This window comes from Lynx canadensis, chromosome B1 (assembly GCF_007474595.2).
Source record: "Lynx canadensis isolate LIC74 chromosome B1, mLynCan4.pri.v2, whole genome shotgun sequence".
Taxonomy (NCBI): domain Eukaryota; kingdom Metazoa; phylum Chordata; class Mammalia; order Carnivora; family Felidae; genus Lynx; species Lynx canadensis.
The window spans coordinates 17049576-17070298 of record NC_044306.2 but is presented as its reverse complement, the minus strand read 5'-3'; the positions used below and the strand labels follow the sequence as shown (position 1 = coordinate 17070298).

General features: G+C 45.8%; 1 protein-coding gene across 3 annotated transcripts in view; it reads left to right on the top strand.

The window, feature by feature from the left end:
- The window catches only part of FAT1 (FAT atypical cadherin 1), a 133528-nt gene extending 113460 nt beyond the window's left edge, over positions 1 to 20068 (top strand). For 2 of the 3 annotated variants that reach the window (XM_032592824.1, XM_032592825.1), the window contains exons 16-28: positions 39 to 176; positions 2142 to 2285; positions 3095 to 3292; positions 3924 to 4725; positions 4879 to 5010; positions 6764 to 6921; positions 7521 to 7983; positions 9338 to 9491; positions 9675 to 9785; positions 11696 to 12327; positions 13153 to 13290; positions 17747 to 17782; positions 18634 to 20068. In XM_032592824.1, the coding sequence (XP_032448715.1) occupies positions 39 to 176; positions 2142 to 2285; positions 3095 to 3292; positions 3924 to 4725; positions 4879 to 5010; positions 6764 to 6921; positions 7521 to 7983; positions 9338 to 9491; positions 9675 to 9785; positions 11696 to 12327; positions 13153 to 13290; positions 17747 to 17782; positions 18634 to 19262 (3735 nt within the window). In that variant the 3' untranslated portion in view covers positions 19263 to 20068. The remainder of the gene's footprint in view (positions 1 to 38; positions 177 to 2141; positions 2286 to 3094; positions 3293 to 3923; positions 4726 to 4878; positions 5011 to 6763; positions 6922 to 7520; positions 7984 to 9337; positions 9492 to 9674; positions 9786 to 11695; positions 12328 to 13152; positions 13291 to 17746; positions 17783 to 18633) is intronic. The other variant, XM_030312170.2, reaches the window with a different exon arrangement.
- The last annotated feature ends 655 nt before the right edge of the window (positions 20069 to 20723 follow it).

Genomic DNA, 20723 nt, shown 5'->3' with positions numbered 1-20723 from the left:
CTCAGCTGTCTCCTAAGTAGGAGCGTGATGTCTTCTAGGTTATGGCTGACGATGCTGACGGACCTTCGAACAGCCACATCCGCTATTCAATTACAGATGGCAATCAAGGAAGTCCATTTACAATTGACCCTGCCCGGGGAGAAGTAAAAGTGACCAGGCTTCTCGACCGGGAAACAGTACGTGCAAAACTTTGGCTTAAATTGTTTACAGATTACCAAGTCGGTAAATAGAAGCTCCTCGTCCACTTAATGGGAGGCACCAGAAGGGTACAACCAACCTTGTTCTCAGGCAGTGAGAAGTAAGACATAAATACTGGAAAAGCAGTTTCAGTACGAAAATCTCTAGAACAGAAGAGATGTGTTTCATACTGATAGAAGTTTGCATAACAAAAGTTCATGTTCAGGAAGAAACTACTATCAGCTCTGGTGTTTGGAGGCACTTTATGGAGCTAGAAGCTGGGTTTTCAATAATGGCAGACTCAGAAAGCCATAGTTGTGGAGAGGCGAGTCGCCATGAGGAGCTGCGTGAACAGAGACGTGGAAGACGCGGCAGGTACTTAGGTGATCATACTAGATTGTGTTGCAGTAGAGGAGTCCTGGTAACAAGAGAGGGACGCATGGTAGGACGGGGTTCTAGGAACAGAGCAGAGGTTCACACTGGCTGCTGCAGGCACAGGGAGCCGCTGAGTATTGGTGAGCCCGGGAGCGACTGGCCGAGGTGACTGTGTGGGTGAGCACCACGGTAGGCCTGAGTGGGGTGTGACATCGCGAGCCACCAGGCAGGTAGGAAGCCCAGGGCCCGAGAGGCTGATTGGGAAGTGCCGTGACGCGCGAGCAGACAGATGCAGAAGCTTCGTGAAGGAGGCCTTAGAATCTGTGAAGCTGAGACACGGCCCCGCGTAGGAAGCGGTGGTGGCCGAGACGCCGGCTCCCCTCCACCTTGCTGTAATGGGGTGGTGCCCTCCGAGAGAAACGGGGCATTGTGAGGCCGCGGAAGCCTAGCGCCGGGAGAGGTTGTGGCACGTGGTTTTTGACGTTATCTTAGAGGAGAGTGACGTACGTTAAGTAGAAATACTCAGCCAGGATTCAGAGAGTTTACTCAGACTTCAGAAACTTGAAAGCCAGGAACACGGAGATGGCACAGGCCTCCGGAGAGGATTGTGGAGGCAGTCCGAGGTGATTAGATAAATGCGAGCAACTGACGAGAGGAAAGCCAGGCGGAAGTTCTGTCCCTCATGTATCTCTCCGTCCCTCTGCTAACACTCACAGGCAGGGAGCTGCCTGGGGAGGTCGTGAAGTGAGGAAGTGCAAAGATAGGACACTGCTGATCAGAGAGTCTAGTTTCAGAACAGTAACAGGTAAAGGGAAGATTAGAGGGACTTGGGGAAGTAGTGATGAGCTACCTCCTGAAAGGCCGAATTCTTTCATTCCTTCTCTGACCTGTTCTTTTGAGCAGAGACTTTCCAAGAGTTTAGGAAGCATGACTGGTTAGCCTTCAGGCTGCTGTACTGCTGGGCCGAACAGATTTAGGACTTGTGACCGGTGCGCTTGTCCGCTCCTTTAATGTGCTAACGTCCGACAGGAGCCCGCAGAGGAGATGGCGCGTGCGCCCCAGGCCATTTGCCCTTCTCTGTTGGGCATCCTTTAGGACTAAGAGTCGGCAGAACATCCGCTGGGGATTTAGCCCCCTTTCTGGCTTCTTCCACCTCTCATTCTGGAAGCAGAGCGCTTAACAGGGGACTGCCCTAGAACAGAATCTACCTCACTCGATACAGCTTCTGTTGATGAGGTCAGTTTGTCCTGAGAGATTCAGACAGCTGGCTGCGGGCCACGTGTAAAAGCGATGGGGAGGGTGATCTGGAGCGTCCTGAGGTGTTGAAGAGGGGCTACGACAGCTCCCCTCTGCTTCTGGCTGACGGTCCCATTTAGGCCTTAGAGGAGGCGGCTGCCCCTGTCGCGCACGCTCCGTCGTGTAGCTCTTCACGGCGCTCCTGTCTGTAGCTTGGGGAGTCGCCCACATCCAGGGCAGCACGCGGCAGGGGATGACGGTCGCCCAGATCTGCCCTTGTGGGTGGTCGGCAGTCTGCTTCTCGTGCTCGGGCCTCGTGAAGTGGACATGTGTTCTGTCTTGTCCTGGGAAAGATTTCAGGTTACACACTCACAGTCCAGGCTTCTGATAACGGCAGTCCGCCCAGGGTCAACACGACTACTGTGAATATCGACGTGTCAGACGTCAACGACAACGCTCCGGTCTTCTCCAAGGGAAACTACAGTGTCATTATCCAGGTAACCTTGGGGTGCTGACAGTTTGTCGGGCACATTCCTTTTGAAAGGAGCTCATGCGTTGGCTTCGTTGTTTGAAATCTCTTTCTTTTCCAAAGAGTACTTTTAGGAAAATGAGAAGAGTAAAATGAGGGGGGTCTCCATCAGTACTAAGATGAGCATTTTCAAGGTGCAACCAAGCTTTTCTCTCTTTTTTTTGTACTTTGGTTTTTAAGACATTCTCACTAGCTTGGTCCTTAATCTTGTTTTCTGCTGGCTTTTTTTTTTTTTTTTTTTTTTTTTTTTTTTGAGAGCGAGCGAGCGCTCGCGCACACAAGTTGGGGAGGGGCAGACAGGGAGAGAGAGAATTCCAAGGAGGTTCCATGCTGGCTGTGCAGAGCCTGACAAGGGGCTTGAACTCAGTAACTGTGAGATCACGACCTGAGCTGATATCAGACACTTAACCGACTGAGCCACCCAGGCGCCCCCATCTGCCCGCCGGTTTCTGAGAGGCATCAGAGAATCGACTCCACCTCTTCTCCTTTCCTCCTCCCCCACTCCACCCTTCTTCCACTCCTGCTACCCACACATCCTTTCTTCTCACACATTCCCTCCCCTCCAGTCCTGTCCAAATCCCCACCTTCCCCCCTCCTCCCCTCTTTCCTTCCCGTCAATGCCCACGGCAACCACCCCCCCCACCTTCCTGTCAAATAGAGCCGCAGTGAGACGTTGTTTTCCGTATACTTCATTTTATAGAAAACTTGCCTGTGTCTCTTGCCATGTAGATTGGGTTTTATTGCAAGTCGTGTGCGTTTTGGTTCTCTTCCATGCAGGAAAATAAGCCCGTGGGTTTCAGCGTACTGCAGCTGGTAGTGACCGACAGGGACTCCTCGCATAACGGCCCACCCTTCTTCTTTACCGTTGTGAGTGGGAATGACGATGGAGTGTTTGAAGTGAACCAGCAAGGGGTCCTTCTCACATCAGCTGCCATAAAGAGGAAGGTGAAAGATCATTACCTACTGCATGTGAAGGTATGAAGGTCTTCAGGATTTTATATTGTGGGTTTCTAGAGAAGGGTTCCTTTGCTGGCTCTAGAAATAAAATGAGTACAATTGTGGGTTTTTGTTCTGTGGTGTTTTTTTTTTTTTCCTTCTTTTCGCCATTCCTTTTTTCTTTTAAATGTATATGTATTTTTGAGAGAGAGAGAGAGAGAGAGAGGGCGTGAGCCATCAAAGGGGGGAGGGGCGGAGAGGGAGGGAGACAGGATCTGAAGCAGGCTCCAGGCTCTGAACTGTCAGCCCAGAGGCCGAGGTAGGGCTTGAACTCACAAACTGTGAGATCGTGACCTGAGCCGAAGGGAGACACTCAACTGCCTGAGCCACCCAGGTGCCCTCTTACCTTCGTTTTTATCCCACTGTACTTTGCGGGGCCCACATATCCACTTGGTTACTTTATCATAGACATTAATGGAGCTCACCTCCCTTACGAATTCATGAAAGGGCTGTAAAGAAGTATTTATTCTTGTCCTTCATAGGCTTCTTGTTTAGAAGTATTTCATGGTAACTTTTTAAAACTTGAGTGAGGGAAGCCAAATTTTTATTAAGAAGTTAACGATGACCTATAGACCAAGGTGTTGTGTTTTTGGTTTTAATTTCCTCCTAGGTGGCCGACAACGGAAAGCCTCAGTTGTCATCTTTGACGTATATTGACATTCGGGTCATTGAGGAGAGTGTCTATCCGCCTGCAATCTTGCCACTAGAGATTTTCATTACTGCTTTTGGAGAGGAATACTCAGGCGGTGTCATCGGGAAGATTCACGCAACAGACCAGGACGTGTATGACACTTTAAGCTATAGTCTTGATCCGCAGATGGGCAACCTCTTCTCTGTTTCCAGCACCGGGGGTAAGCTGATAGCACACAGAAAGCTAGATGTAGGGCAGTACCTTCTCAATGTCAGCGTAACCGATGGGAAATTCACGACGGTGGCGGACATCACGGTGCACATCAGACAGATAACCCAGGAGATGCTGAACCACACCATCGCCGTCCGCTTCGCCAACCTCACTCCGGAAGAATTCGTTGGTGACTACTGGCGCAACTTCCAGCGAGCTTTGCGGAACATCCTGGGTGTGAGGAGGACTGACGTCCAGATCGTTAGTTTGCAGCCCTCTGAGCCCCATCCACATCTGGATGTCTTGCTTTTCGTAGAGAAATCAGGGAGTGCCCAGGTTTCAACCAAACTGCTTCTGCACAAGATCAATTCTTCCGTGACTGATCTCGAGGAAATCATGGGTGTTAGGATACTGGACGTGTTCCAGAAGCTCTGTGCAGGGCTGGACTGCCCGTGGAAGTTCTGTGATGAAAAGGTGACTGTGGATGAGAACGTTATGTCAACGCACAGCACGGCCAGACTGAGTTTCGTGACTCCCCGCCACCACAGGACAGCTGTGTGTCTCTGCCAAGGTAACGCACATAAGTCGGGAAACAGGCGGTACGGGTCATTTCGCGTGCAGCCTTTGAAGGCTACGCACGAATCGTTTTCTTGAATTTCGTGAAGTTCCTGTTAATGGGCTTTCCCCCCTCTCCTGTCTCTTCTTTTGGTGTTGTTTTTTACAGAGGGAAGATGCCCAGTTGTCCATCATGGATGTGAAGACAGTCCATGCCCTGAGGGATCTGAATGTATCGCTGATCCCAGAGAGGAGAAATACGCCTGTGTCTGCCCGGGTGGCAAGTTTGGTCAGTGCCCAGGTGAGAGTTCAGTGATGAGGGGTGCTTCCGTTTGAAAAAGTCACTTCGAGTGTTCCTTGCCATTGTTTTTTTGTTGTTTTTTTTTTTTTTTTTTTTTTTTTTGTTAGCTTTGGTAAATATTGTCAAGTGCATTTATAATAACAAGTCAAGGGTATGGATGAGTAAGGAGGAGCAGTAGTAACTTCTTCCACACGACTCACCCGAATTAACGGCGATGCTCTTTCTTCTTCATCATCGTGCTCGTGTAAACATACAGTCCCATATGTGCACATTCATTGTGCTTTTTTTTTTTTCACATTCCCTTTAAGAATAAATAGTTACCGTATCTCATATAGTCTACTGCTTGCTTTCCCCCCTGTTTAATGTACGTTATGGGCATCTTTCCAGGTCATTGCACGTAAACCTAATGCTTCTGAGTGGCTCTACCATGATTTATTCAACATGTTCCTTATTCATAGAGCTTGAGGTTCTTAAGATGTTTGCTTGTTTTAAAAATGAATCCTTTTCTGCACTTAATCGTGGTGAGGCTTTGATTAATGTATACAAGTGTTGAATCATTCTGTGGCAGTTCTGAAACTAATGTAACATTGTATGTTAATTACACTTCAGTTTTTACAAAAGCACTTGTATCCATACAGCCTTATTTATTGGTGCTTTCTTTTCTAAAACAAGGATTTACTATGTCAAAGACTTAACTACATTTTTAATTTTTAAATATACCATTATGTTAGTTTCCCAGAAAGTTATACCAATTCCTTTCTTGCAGTCATAGTGTGACCGTTTCACTCCCCATTTTCTTGGCAATGCAAGGTTTTCAATCAAAAAACAAATTCCTTCATCCAGTGGGCGAGAAATGATATCTAGTTAGTTTAGTGTGGATTTCTCCAGCCTTTTTGTGAATGTTTTGTTTTCTTTTTATTCCTGGTAGCATTTCCTCTCCGGGACTGTTCACAGTGTTTGCTAGTTTGTCCAGCTTATCTGTCTGGTTTTTGTTTCAGTGTATAGATCACTCTGTGTGCTGTGAGCATGAACATTATCTCCAACCCACTGTCTGTCTATTACTGTCTATTGTTTACAGTATCTTTTGTCACTTTGAAATACAACTTTTGTCTGTTCTGTATAATTTTTACATAACCATTTCCATCGCTGGAGAGTGATGTTATTTTCATTATTTTTGGAGAGTGGGAATTAGATCTTGCTTGCAAAGTTTCCCCAAACCGTGTGAGGCTGTGTAAATATTTTCCTGAGTTGTCTTCTAATAATTTTATATTGAACGTTTTTATATTTATTTTTTTAAATACGTATTTTTTGAAGTTTATTTTGACAGAGTCCACGCGTGTGCGTGCATGCGTCGGGGAGGGGCAGAGAGAGAGGGAGAGAGAATCCCAAGCAGGCTCCACACTGTCTGTGTAGAGCCCAACGTGAGGCTTGAACTCATGAACCGTGAGATCATGACCTGAGCTGAAATCAAGAGTTAGACACTTAACCAAGCCACTCGTGAACATTTTTATATTTAGATCTCTCATTATTTTAGAACTCATTCCTCACTGATACAGTAGTCTAATTCTCTTCCAAAAAGAGACCCAGGGGTGCTGTGCTTTTTATTAAAGCAAATTGACATTTTCCATCAGATTGAACTTTATAATGTTGTAGCCTTAAATAAAAACTTGGATCAGTGTTGGGGGGAAATCTCCCTTTTAAAGATACGCTTCAGCTTGGTTCTGATTTATGTTTTCCTCTTTGTGATTCACAGGGAGTTCATCTGTAACATTTACTGGAAACAGCTTTGTGAAATACCGTCTAATGGAAAACGAAAACAGATTGGAGATGAAACTGACCATGAGGCTCAGAACGTACTCTGCTCACGCAGTTGTGATGTACGCTCGCGGGACCGACTACAGCATCTTGGAGGTACGTTTTTGAACCTTACATTATGGAAGACTTAAAAATACAAAATTCCCATTTTGTTTCTATGGTCCATTTTTGAAAAAACAAAGGAAATGGTTTTATTCCACACTTAAATGGTCTCTTGATACTTCTAAGTTTTAGACTTTGTGGGCCAAAAATCTCCTTTATTTGCTCTGCAGTAACGTAGAGATTGACTTCTTTTTTTCGCAACCTTTTCAGGTCACATGACCATTAATGTTCAAACTCTGATATTACATTTGTAGAGAACATATGTAAATGCTTGAAGTGGTAATTATCCTCCACCCACCCCCCCCCCTTTTTTTTTTTTATCTTACCTGATACTATTTTTGTTGTTCAATTAGTTAATTGTTATTTCTGTGATGCTTTTTGGATGTGCAGTTTGAACTTGATATCCCTGTAACGTCCATTTTTACTCTTTCTGCCGTGAGCAGATAAGCCTGTGTTCTGTAGTACTTAAGTGCAAGGCCTCACTGACTTTCTACCTTCAAGTGCTCACCGTGCCTCTCCTTTAGATGTTTGATTAGAGTTCATAATTGCAGATTCTGTGGGAGTAATGTGAACGGCCATTGTTTTCATGACAGATTCATAATGGACGGCTACAGTACAAATTTGACTGTGGAAGCGGCCCTGGAATTGTCTCTGTTCAAAGCATTCAAGTCAACGATGGGCTGTGGCATGCAGTGTCTCTAGAAGTGAATGGAAACTACGCTCGGCTGGTTCTCGACCAAGTTCACACTGCATCAGGCACAGCCCCTGGGACTCTGAAAACCCTGAACCTGGATAACCATGTGTTCTTCGGTGGCCACATCCGCCAGCAAGGCACAAGGCACGGAAGAAGCCCCCAAGTGGGTAATGGCTTCAGGGGTTGTATGGACTCCATTTATTTGAATGGGCAGGAGCTCCCTTTAAACAACAAACCAAGAAGCCATGCACATATTGAAGAATGGGTGGACGTCTCTCCCGGGTGCTTGTTAACGGCTACTGAAGACTGTTCCAGCAACCCTTGCCAGAATGGAGGCGTTTGCCAGCCATCCCCTACTGGAGGTAGGCTTCGTGACGTGGTCCTTTTTAAAATGTTACACACGAATACGCGCAGTTCCTCAAGTATTTGTGTTTCCCCCTTTCGTTCAAATGATAGGTCAGATACTGCAGTCAGTATTGGAATCGAGTGGTTGGTGCATGTTACACCAGACCGGGGCGTGGGCTAGGATTCTTCCCTGCGGTGAGGCCGCAGTGGGTGGTGTCTTACCTGCCGACGTCCTGCAGACACGTGGCAGGTGCACCCAGAGGAAGTGTGTCCAGACACCCCTCGTTCCGCACCAGGAGCCACTGGTGAACTACGGCTAACTCTGCACTTTTTCTCCAGCCACACTGACATTGACCCAGCGGGACTCAGAATTGTACTTTGTTCTTTCGAGTGCCCTTCTTTGATCTGATGGCTCAGCACCCAGCGACTGCTAGTCGAGCTAGTTATAGATGGGGTGTGGTTTTCCAGAAGGCCTCGAACCCTCCTGAAGCGTCACCAGTCCTCTCCCGAAGCCCTGACGTGGAAGAGTGCACCGAGACTTTTTTCACCTGGCCCCGTTTGTTTCCTTTCCCAGTAATAGAAATTATGACAGTCCTGGTGCCTGGGAAATAGAGCTTTGTGTAAGGGATAGAGCAAATATCGAAATAACACTTGGGTGAGATTTCAGAAGCTTCGGTTTTTTTGTTACTTTCTTTGGAAACCATCTGTGCACACTATATGCAAACAACGGGCCAGGTCAGCCCCACAGTAATAACTCTGAATGAAAGTGTAGACTGTGCTCCTGTTACATGGCCACGGGAGGTCAGCCAGGAGACTCTCTTTGTTGCGTCACTCAGGCATGAGGCTGAGAGAAGCATGTTCTTGAAACGTGCTCCTGCAGTCCCTGTGGCACCTAGACACTGGCTCTGTCGCATGTCACAGTCTTTATGTTCCTTTGGACAGATTTGATAATCCCCTTTCGTTAATGATAGCGTATAGTCTCACAGTGCCTTCACGTTTACTGTTCTCTCGTTTAGCCCTTAAAAGCTTGTGAGTTGTGAATTGAGGTCGATGTCCAGTAGTAAGTGTTGTCTACGTGGTCCCTCAAATAAAGGACCGTTGGTCCCTACTCTGTACGCTTGGCCCAACAACCTTACCTAAACTGTGATTCACTAAAGCCAACGACGAGTTCTCTCTTCCGTTCTTTGTGTTAGGGTTCTCCCAAAAGCGGAAGGGATAGGCTTGTTGATCTAGACCACATGTTACCCAGAGGGAATAGGAATTTTACTAACTTTGATGGGTCTCCGAGTCTCCTCTTAGTAAAAACCAATGTACTGAGATACAGTTTTTGAGTTACTGATTGGACTTCTTTGTTCCCTTTTGCTCATTTAGGTTATTACTGTAAATGCAGTGCCTTGTACATAGGGACGTATTGTGAGCTGAGCGTCAACCCGTGTTCCTCCAACCCATGCCTCTATGGTGGCACGTGCATTGTGGACAACGGAGACTTCGTTTGCCAGTGCCGAGGATTGTACACTGGCCAGAGGTATGTGTGTTTTTCTTAACTGTCATAATTACAGTATTAAAAAGTTTTGTAAATGGATGCTCTGTATATAGATGGATACTTGATACATACGTCTGACTAAATTTACGTGTTGTTTTCTCTTGCACTGTATTTATCTACAGTAGAAAGTGTTAAGTTTATGCGTATTTCCCCTTCCTTCTTCAGGTGCCAGCTTAGTCCATATTGCAAAGATGAGCCCTGTAAAAATGGTGGAACATGTTTTGACAGCTTGGATGGTGCCGTCTGTCAGTGTGATTCGGGTTTTAGGGGAGAAAGGTAAGTGGCTTCTTCCAGAATTTGTATCTGCTCTTCTCTGTAGTGTCAAATCAAATAGCAGATGCAACAGAGGTTGATTAATCTGGACTCTGTTGCTTCACATTGTCATAATCCTCATATAGCTCCTTGTAGAATTTATCTCTTCACTCTTTAAAAACAGTGAGCAGGTGATAACGTAATGCTTGACAATACTTGTGGACGTCAGAGATATTTATAAGCAGAACATACGCGTTCTTGGAGGCAGTACATGTTTGCGGGAAGAGTGACGATTTTTTTTAAGGTGGATACACGTGACGTTGTTACCGGTCTTGAGTGGGATGACAACGACCTCTTCTCATAATCTGTTATAGCTAACATTTAGATAGCATCTAGACCCCCTTTCAACTCTCATTATCTTTTGTAATCCTTACCATAATGCTAAGAGGTGATGATTATTTCCGAGAGGAGGAAAATGAGGCACAGAGCTGCCTGTTAGACACCGCGAAAGAGGCAGGTTGGTGATGGGGCGCCTGGGTGGCTCAGTCGGTTGAGTATCCGACTTCGGCTCAGGTCATGATCTCATGGTTTGTGAGTTCGAGCCTCGCATCGGGGTCTGTGCTGCCAGCTCAGAGCCTGCTTCAGGTTCTGTGTCTCCCTGTCTCTCTGCCCTTTCCCTGCTCCAGCTCTGTGTCTCCCTCAAAAATAAACATTTAAAAAAAAATTTCAAAAGTTACTTGGTGAGGGGCAACTGGGTGGCTCAGTCAGTGCTGAGCATCTGACTCTCCAGGGTCATGGGATGGAGCCCCATGCTGACAGCGCTCGGCGCACTTAGGATTTTCTATCTGTCCCTCCCTGACTCGCATGTGCATGCTCTCTCAAAACAAAACAGTTCATGTTCTTTCTAAGTGCCTGATGCTTCACTGAAGTGTTCACTGTCAATCTTGTTGGAAGGCTTTTAAGTGTGAGCTGCTTGTAGGTATTTGCATATGCTTTTACTCAAGTGGTGGTTAGAGCCCTGAATTTGGCCATCAGTCACATGGTCTTAGTTCCTAAGTTGTTGACTTTAGTAATTCCAGTGAATCAGTCCGTGACATATTTGAGAAAAATGTCTCAAACTTTCAATGGCAAGTGAGTGTGGGGCCAGGGCAGTAGCTACCTTTTATTAAAGGAGGGAAGGATTGATAAGTGTCAGGTGCATCCTCCCAGGGCCCCCATTTGGAAAGGCAGAGGGGACACAGTGGCATTTGAAGTGTGTTAGGTCAGGTGATGGGCTTTGGGAGGTTTTCCACAAGAGAAACATTTTTAGTTTGCTTTTTTCTTAAATTTGTTTATTTTGATAGAGACAGAGCACAAGTGGGGCAGGAGCAGAGAGAGGGAGAGAATCCCAAGCAGGCTGTGTGCTGTGAGTGCAGAGCCTGATATAGGGTTCGAGCTCATGAACCATGAGATCGTGAACCAAAACCAAGAGCCCCTGATGCTTAATCACCTGAGCCACCCAGGTGCCCCAACTGTTTGCTGACCTTTCACATGTCTTAGGAAACTGTTATCTTTCCAAGCAGGAACATCTCCTTCGAAATTGAGGCTCGCATATTAGAACAGTTTCCGGCATACCGTTTATCAAAATGCACTTTCTTAAAGAATTTGCAACAAACTGGTGCACTCAGCTCAGTCTGTGAGTTTGCTTTAGTCAGCTGTGGGATCCTAGAAGAGTAGCGTTTGAATACGGCTTGACATAATGTTTATCTCCCACAGGTACCGCATATAGGATCACGTGATCAGTTACCCCGAAGGGTTTTTGTTGGGATCACTGTTGTCAGCTGTGTGTTTTTGGGAGTTACAGATTTTGCTCTCTGTTTGGGTGCCGTCCTTCCGTGGGAGTGGCAGGCCAGGCGTATTCTGACTTCCGTTGCTCGTGTCTGTCCTCCCTGCAGGTGCCAGAGTGACATTGACGAATGCGCTGCCAGCCCCTGCCGCAACGGAGCCCTCTGCGAGAACACGCACGGCTCCTACCACTGTAACTGCAGCCACGACTATAGGGGGAAGCACTGTGAGGACACTGCCCCCAATCAGTACGTGTCCACACCGTGGAACATCGGACTGGCTGAAGGAATAGGAATTCTCGTCTTTGTAACCGGCATATTCTTACTGGCGGTGGTGTTCGTCCTCTGCCGCAAGATGATCAGTCGGAAGAAGCAGCACCAGGCCGAACCTGAAGACAAGCACTTGGGACCAACCACAGCTTTCTTGCAGAGACCATATTTCGATTCAAAGCTAAATAAGAACATTTACTCCGACATCCCACCCCAGGTGCCCGTCCGTCCTATATCCTACACTCCAAGCATTCCAAGTGACTCCAGGAACAACCTTGACCGCAATTCCTTTGAGGGATCTGCTATCCCAGAGCATCCTGAATTCAGCACCTTTAACCCCGAGTCTGTGCACGGACACCGGAAGGCAGTGGCCGTCTGCAGCGTGGCCCCGAACTTGCCTCCCCCACCACCTTCCAACTCCCCTTCTGACAGCGACTCCATACAAAAGCCCAGCTGGGACTTCGACTATGATAGTAAGAGCGGTTTTTTCCATCTGAGTAAAATGTCACTAAGCTCAACAGTGACCTTGTAAATGCTGCCAGAGATTCTGGTGGCTCCATTCACAATGTGGGGAGCCTCTGGCAGTGACAGATAGGCTCAGCCTCTGAAGACCTTTAGTAGGATTTGAAAAACCTTCCGGGGCTGAGCGCTGTGGCTGTGATGTTACGTTAATCAAGGAATTGAGTCTAGTCCTGTTCGTATTAATATTCAGAAGAGAGCATTCCATTATTGTAATGGATATAGGTTCTCAAGTATGATTCTGAGGGCTTTTTATGACAAATTAGGAAGGGCATTTGCATGGTAGGATTTTTTTAAATATGGTCAAAAGTGGTGGCCTGACTTGTCTTTTGATGCTTTAAAAATGCTGTATACCTCTTTAAAGGGTTTTTGTGCGTGTGAGTTTTGAGAGGGCACAAATCAGCAAGGGGCAGAGAGAACAGCGGGGCTTGCGCTCGCCTGATGTGGGGCTGGGACTCACGAACGGTGAGATCGTGATCTGAACGGAGGTCAGATGCTGAACCCGCTGTGCACCCAGGCGCCCCTAAAAGGAAGTTCTAATGCCCGTGTCGACTAATGGTCTCCACAAGCGGGTTCATTGGGAATTTCCGTTCTGTGAATCTGCAAGGATACTTGCAGGGGTTCTGTTTTTCAGATGCTTCTCCTTTTTCCAGTCGTTCCCATATGAAGTCCATGTCGGGCGGGCTTCTGGTGTCACCTGCTGGGAGCGAGCATTCAGCAGGGACCGCGCCGGAGGCCTTGCCCTCACGGAGCTCACTGTTGTCCTCTCTTGCTTTCAGCTAAAGTAGTGGATCTCGATCCCTGTCTCTCCAAGAAACCTCTGGAGGAGAAGCCTTCGCATCCGTACAGTGCCCGGGAGAGCCTGTCGGAGGTGCAGTCGCTCAGCAGCTTCCAGTCGGAGTCGTGTGACGACAATGGTGAGTAAGTCGTTCGGAAACGCCGTGGCTGGCAGCGCGGGCTGGTATGTGCAACCTCGTAGGTGCGCCAGGTGCCCCTGTTGAGTCCCCGACTGTGGCCAGGTTCCACTCGGGACTACTGGTGACCTGGACCTCGCACGGCTTGCATGAACGCCTGCAGGGGACCGTAGTTAAAACCTCCTTCACGGGCGGACAGGAGCCGCTTGTCAGAAATGGGGAGGAACACCTGCCTCACTGAAAGATCTTTCCTGATTGGCTCGCTTCATATCGGCCTTTTTTCCACGACAGTAAATGTTTTTAGAGGTTTTGTGGGCTGAAAAAAACAAAAAACAAAAAAAAAACAAAGCACGCTGTTAGCAACTTAATCTTGAGCGCGGCCCCCGCACCCTTCACGCTCGCACCCCCGGGAGGAGCCCTATGGGGTGGTTGGAAACGTTCTGTTCCAGCAGCACCTTTGGGATTACAAGGTTCTATTCATCTCTTCCCCCCGACTCCCCTGCGGCCCAGCTCCCGCTTGGATCAGAGCGCACTGACTGAGAGCACAGTTTAAGAGATTGCTAGTAAGTTTGATTCTATTTCTGATGAAGAAAGTTTGACAGTGGGATCTTCGGATTTCCCTAGGTGAATTGTGTTACCAGCTTCACCACGGTAACACTTGCCAGTAGAGAAAATTGCCAGTATTCAGTAACAAAATCGTTGTTAGTGGAAATTTTTGAATGTCAGAATTCGTACGTTTGACTAATTTTTTTCCTGCATAAAAACGTAATGTGTTTAAACATTTCAAATACAGGTGGAAAGAAATGACCCCACTAATTATTCTTTGATTGTTTCTAAACCCAGAGTAATAGGGTTCATAACATGTTGTGGAGTCCTTTTCCAGACTAAAGATGGCCATAAGCATCCTCCATTCATTTCTGACTTCTAGCGTGTTCTGTGTGATATCAGGTACAGTGTCTGTTCCTCAGAGACAGAGTGTATGAACCTAGCTTTGCTTATCAAACCAACGACAACAGGATAGAATTCTTTCCATCATTAGGCTTAATCTTTAAAACATTAGTGTTGCCAGTTTATGTAGATTATGTTGTTCATAAATACATTTCAGAGTTTTGTCATATTTTGCTAATCCCCTTCCTTGCTTTTAATACCTCCTAAATACTTTTAATAAAGTATGGTCACATTAGCTATGAGTTAATTGCCAGAAAACAGTGTGAGAGCCAGGAGCGTTTGTATTTTAATCCTTAACATAATTGTAATCATTATCAGTCATAAAGACCGTATTAAGAATCTCTGCTTAAATTCTAAGGCTCTTCTAACACGTTCCCACAAATGTTGTGGCTTAAAACAAGATAAATGTATTCTCTTATCGTTCCATAGTTTAGAAATCCAACACAGGTCAGTAGGCTAACGTCAGGGTGCCTTTACTGGGGGCTCGAGAGGACAGTCTGTTTCCTCACCTTTTCTAGCTCCTAGAGGCCACGTTCTTCTCCCTGGCCATGCTTCTGTAGTCCTAGCTCCCTCAAACTGCAGCCGGGAGAGTTTCTGCCCTTTTAAGGACCTTTGTGGAGAATACAGTGGGCTCATATAGGCCGTTCGGGAAAATCTTCCCAAGGTCTTTAATCACACCAGCAAAGTCAGGGACGGTAACTCATTCACAGGCTCGTGGGATTAGATGGGGACATCTTGGAGGGCCGTCATTGTGTCTGCCACACACACACACACGTTTATCTTGGCATCCACGCTTTCACACATCTGATACACAAACGAAAAGGGAATTTACCTAGGAAACAGCCAAGCAGACAGTTTGCATTTCTCTGCTAGTATGTTAGCTCCTCAGCTGTTAGCCTGTCTGCAAAAAGAGATAAGTAATTTGGAGTGGGCGTACACAGAACAGAGTTAAAGCCAGTTTTGTGCTTATATTACACATTTTGTTGTATTACGTAATGCTCAATTTTTCTGGGAATGTATGAATTCATTAAAAAAAAACCCAGAAAATTGGCTTAGCAAGTATTTTACTATTTAAATCTGAACGCTTTTGCCCTGAGATGTTCACATAAGGATTAGTTTGTCAATGACTAGATCCCTAAGTCAGAAAACTTAGAGCAACAAAATTGCTTCAATTGTGGTATAATGTGGTTACCTTATTTGATGAATAATACGTAGCCTGGTTAGAAAAATGTCTAAGATCTATCACAGCAAGAGCATAGGAGTCATGCATAATTATGTGTTCTGTTAAAGTATTCACTTTGTGTTTTTACATTAGGAGGTAGAAATTGTGTAATATCAAGGAATCCTATTTAATGCATTGTTTTCTAACTGAAGGTTTTCCTAATTTACTCCTTTTGTACCTTTTTACAAGCTTCCATAGTGACTGTCATACACCTTGTCAACGCTGTAGTTGACACGGTGAATGAAGAAGGTATAGTCACAGTGTGTGTGTTGTGTTTGTGTATAGCGACCGCTACTAGACTAGTGTGCTTTCGCCCATTGTGGTGTCTTAAAAACCATTCGTGGTTTTGAGGGGGTTGGGTATGTGTGTGCAGGTGTGTGTATATGCCCATAAATACTCTAACGTATGTTATGTCTTTGTGACTTTTGGCCCCTCGTGGTGAATCTATATAGATATCAGAAGTGACCCCTCAATCTTGACAACTTGAATTTTTCTAGATCCTTTTCGCAGGAATACCACTAAGACACAGCTTATATAATTACCTAAAACTGACTCTTCACGTCTGAATTTTCCATGGCAGAAAATAATTATTTGCATGATATGGTTTAGTGAAAGTTCATCTGAAGCTTCATCTCTCTGTTCAAAAGAAAGGGCATTGATCACCACCTAAAATTACTTAAAGTCTGCCCTTTATTAATGCACTGAAGTCTGAGTCATCCCATGTAACTTGCACAAGCTAGTAGTTTTTAAACTGCAGATCAGAGCATCTAGAGGTGATGATCACCGAGAGGGCTTGTTTAAAAGCCTCATTGTTGGGCGCTGAAAATTCTCCTTTCTAACACATTCTCCATTCATTCTGATGCTACTGGTCTAAGGATCCTACTCTGAGAACTGCAGCAATAGACGATCCAGAGTGCATGAAGCACAGGGGAATCTTCCTTGCTAGGAGATGTTTTCAGGACTGAGCTGACGAGGATAGTTTTGTGCCAGACGTGATGGGGCAGGCCGGATGGGGGTTTTGGTGGTATCCATGAATCATACACACACCTTCCTGACAACAGGTGCTGTGTCTTTACCTGGTGAAGCAGAAAGTAGTGATGGAGTTTTAAAAAGCAGAACCTAAAACAGTTCTTTCATTGGATCTCCTTCATTGCAAAATATATCTTGGCATATCTAAGAAATGGTATTTGAAGTTGAATGCTAGCTTCAGTGTCAAGAATTGAGTGCTGGTGGAGTAAACACGTTGTCGGTCTTCTCTTTGAAAAGAAATTGCTACATTTTTAGGAGACTTAAAAAAAAATTCTATAGGTACGCATTGCCTAAAATACGAGCTGATTCGTTTTTTAGTTCATTTCAGCTTTTGATTTAAATTCCTAGAAGAGAGCCATCAGTCACATCCTCTTTGTTCCAAATGATGAAATGGGTTTTCAGGAACAGTGTAGAGTGCATAGGAAGCATTGGTTTTGTTTAGAACAGCACCGAAGTGGCCCTGTTTCTACCGTGATTACTACTTTTCAATAATAAGAATCCTGCCAATAGCTAAGAGTTAGGGCTTGACCTACATTCTCCGATCTAATCCTCATAGTGAAGGGATTTCCACTCCCCTTTCAAAGAGAAAAACCTGAAGCTTAGCCAGGGTAAGCACCCTGCCCAGGGCCACGTGCGCTGCCTTCGAGCTTGAGTTTTGGGGGTGGGGACCAGAGTAAGTGCAGCCGGAGGCCTCCCGGGAGAGGTGAACAATGTCAGTGTGTAAGTCCCACTCGGAACAGGCACGATTTGAAGGGAGTTTCTTCTAGTGATTCCCGGGCACCTGGGTTTGTGAATTCGTCTGTAGGTAATGTACACGTGAGGGCTGGCAAAGTGTCTCTTCTATAGTGTTAGATGTGTTTGGATTGGGTCACGGGATCCCTCAGTATCATGGTGTCGTTGAAGCTCCTTATCGAGTTACACTTGATGAGAGCCTATAGACTTGACTTCTTCCTAACCAAATCGTGTGCCTTCAGGTTCAGATTGCCAGAAAAAATGGAAAAGGAGGTAAACTCATGTTTGGATTTCCTGGCAGAGTTCATCAGTGTCTTCCTCCCCTGCCCTGCCCCATTTCATTTGTGCTACGTGCATTTCTCGAGCATTTGGAATTCTCCTAGAGGATGGCTTAAAGGCACGATACATGGCTGACTGGGCCTTGATGAACAGTTTGTATTGTATTGTGTACTTACCTTTATTGCCTTTCAGCCGGCTTTCTGTTTTAATTATGAATGTTTTCTTTTCTCTCTACTCTGCCACCAAAAGAGTCTTTGGCTGCTCCTGACCTCAGCAAATCAAGAGGTGACTGATGCATGCCAGTTGTTCATTGGTACTCACTCAACAAAACTGGTCAAGATCTGACCCTAGGGCCCGCCTCGCTTCACTTGTCTGCTCCGCGGGTGCCGCCCTTACTAAGTACAGGGCTGTTTGTGCGCTTCACTGAAACGTGTACTGCCTTGCCTGCCTGGCAGAGGAGTTCAGTAATCCTCGGGGAGGGGGGCATCCCCCAATGGGGAGGTTTCTGAAAAGAAGAGTGAACCTTTTAAAGTGATCCTTAGGCCTTGTGAAAGTAACAAAACTGTTGTAATCTATCAAAGATGGGGTTCTGGTTTTCAGCGCTTGATTGCATTTTGCTTGATTTGAAGGCATGCTTTGGTACCTAGATTAACGTAATTCAGCGTCTTTCTTAGGGCTGAGCACAGTGCAGTCTCTAATATAAAGTTCATTATATGATTGTAGAGGAAATTGGTTTTTTAAATTTTACCATGTTTCAAATCACCTTGGCTCTTCTAAAGAGTTGCTTTAGTGTTTTTTGAAGGCCTACACTTACTTACTGGTGTCCCGAGCCTGAACGAAGAGAGCAGTCGGTTCTCTGTGACCAGGAAAGCGGAAGGGCTGACTGGAATCGCGTGTGCAAGAGTGCACGTAACCTAGACGCTAGCACACCGCTTCTCTTCAGCCTCGTGTCGCTTCCTCGAACGTTAGGTACTTACAGGAAGCTCTGAGGCCCCATTTTGAGGCAGAGCTTTGGGTCACTGGGTAGCAGGGAGGCCCTCAAAGCAAAGATACTGCCTTTGCACGTTGAAAAAGAGCTCAGTGTAACAGACGCTGGGGGAGAAAAGACACTGAAATCTGTTTTCTTGTCTACCAAGGGTATCACTGGGATACGTCGGATTGGATGCCGAGTGTTCCTCTGCCGGATATACAAGAATTCCCCAATTATGAGGTTATCGATGAGCAGACCCCCCTGTACTCGGCAGATCCGAATGCCATCGATACGGACTATTACCCTGGAGGTTACGACATTGAGAGTGACTTTCCCCCTCCCCCGGAAGACTTCCCTGTGCCAGACGAACTGCCCCCCTTACCTCCGGAGTTCAGCGATCACTTCGAATCCATTCACCCTCCGAGAGACATGCCCGCTGCTGGTAGTCTGGGTTCTTCATCGAGAAGCCGGCAGAGGCTCCACTTGAATCAGTATCTGCCCCACTTCTACCCCGTCGATCTGTCTGAACCTCAAAAGACAGGCACTGGTGACAGCGGTCCGTGTAGAGAACCCTATGCCCCCCGCCCTCCAGGGTATCCAAGAAACTTTGAAGCCCCCACCGTAGAGAACATGCCCCTGTCTGTGTTCCCCTCCACGGCTTCCTGCTCTGATGTGTCGGCGTGCTGTGAAGTGGAGTCTGAGGTCATGATGAGTGACTATGAGAGCGGAGACGACGGCCACTTCGAAGAGGTGACAGTGCCTCCGCTGGATGCGCAGCAACACACGCAGGTCTGACGCCCCGACTCCCCCCAAAGTGCCTGGACTTGAACGAGCCCGAGATCGTTCCGTAAACGGTCTTCTGCCTCGTTCTCTGCAGAAGTGCTTCAGCGCTTTTTTTTTTTTGGCGAGCTGGGGTGGGCATGGCCGCACGGAGTCACGCACCGCCTGGCGTGGTGGCCATTCCCAGCGTCCCAACCTACTGTAATTGGGTGACAGGTCCATTTCTGAACATCTTTTTTGCATTTTACATCCGTCTGTTAAAAATAATGAAACGAAAATCAGTCCTTTCATCTTGTTAGCATGATTCATGTATTTATAGAGATTTGATTATTTTAATTTCCCTTTTTTTTGTAAATGTTTTGTACAGATTTGATTTTTCATAGTTTTAACTAGATTTTCAAGACCTTTTGTGCATTTGTTTTTGACCGAATTTTGGTGGTGTTAGTGTCATTACCTAGCACCCTGATTTTTCAATGTAACCAGGGTTTCATTATATGTCCTTTTCCATTGAGGTATGACATTTCATGAAGACATTGCAATATAGTCCTTCGTTTCTAGCTGTACATAGGATGAGGAAAGATTGTATACATGAACATGTCTTAAATGGGTGACTGTATTTTAGAACTATAAACATTTTTCATTATTGGAAAGTGTAATGGGGACCTTCCGCATACCTGTTTAGAACCAAAACCATCATGACACAGTTTTTATAGTGTCTGTATATTTGTGATGCGATGGTCTTGTAAAGGTTTTTACTGAAAACTACCATTAGCCAGTCTTTCTTACTGACAATAAATTATTAATAAAATATTTGAGCTTTACTGCCTGTTTTTCCTATTTATGCTTTTGTTTGGGAGTCAGTTACCGAACTGACAGGGACGGATGGATGAAAAGACAAAACCACATTGGCTTTTGGTGGCCCTGACTGTGGAAGGTTCCACCCTGCCCAACCAGGCTGTACCTACAGATGTAGCCGCTAGGTGGCAGTACATGGCTACTCGAGCCCGCTCAGAAATCCAGGTATAACTATAAAACCACACCCTTTTTACGTATTTGCCAACTACAAGAAAGATTTCCTTTATGCATTTCTTTCACTAGTTAATGGTTATAATTTAAATGCTTCTATGGTCTTCACCTAGGACATCTATCAGAAACAATCTTCCATGTGTATTTTATAACAGCGAAATCCATCCATCCAGCAAATACCGTGTGCCAACCACTGTGATATGAACGACAAAGAATCAAGCTTTCTTAGAACTTTAGGAAGATACTTTTTCCCTTTAAGTAAATGCCTCATTTTATCAAATGATACATATATATGTATATGTATAAACAAAAGAGCTAAAATAGGTATAATTGAACAAACAGCAAACTCAAACCCTCTGCTGTAACCACTTACAATCCCCAGCTGTTTTTCTCATTTTCCTGTTCATGTGTTAGGGTCTGTATATTGTTCCGAGAGTCACTAGTATTTTT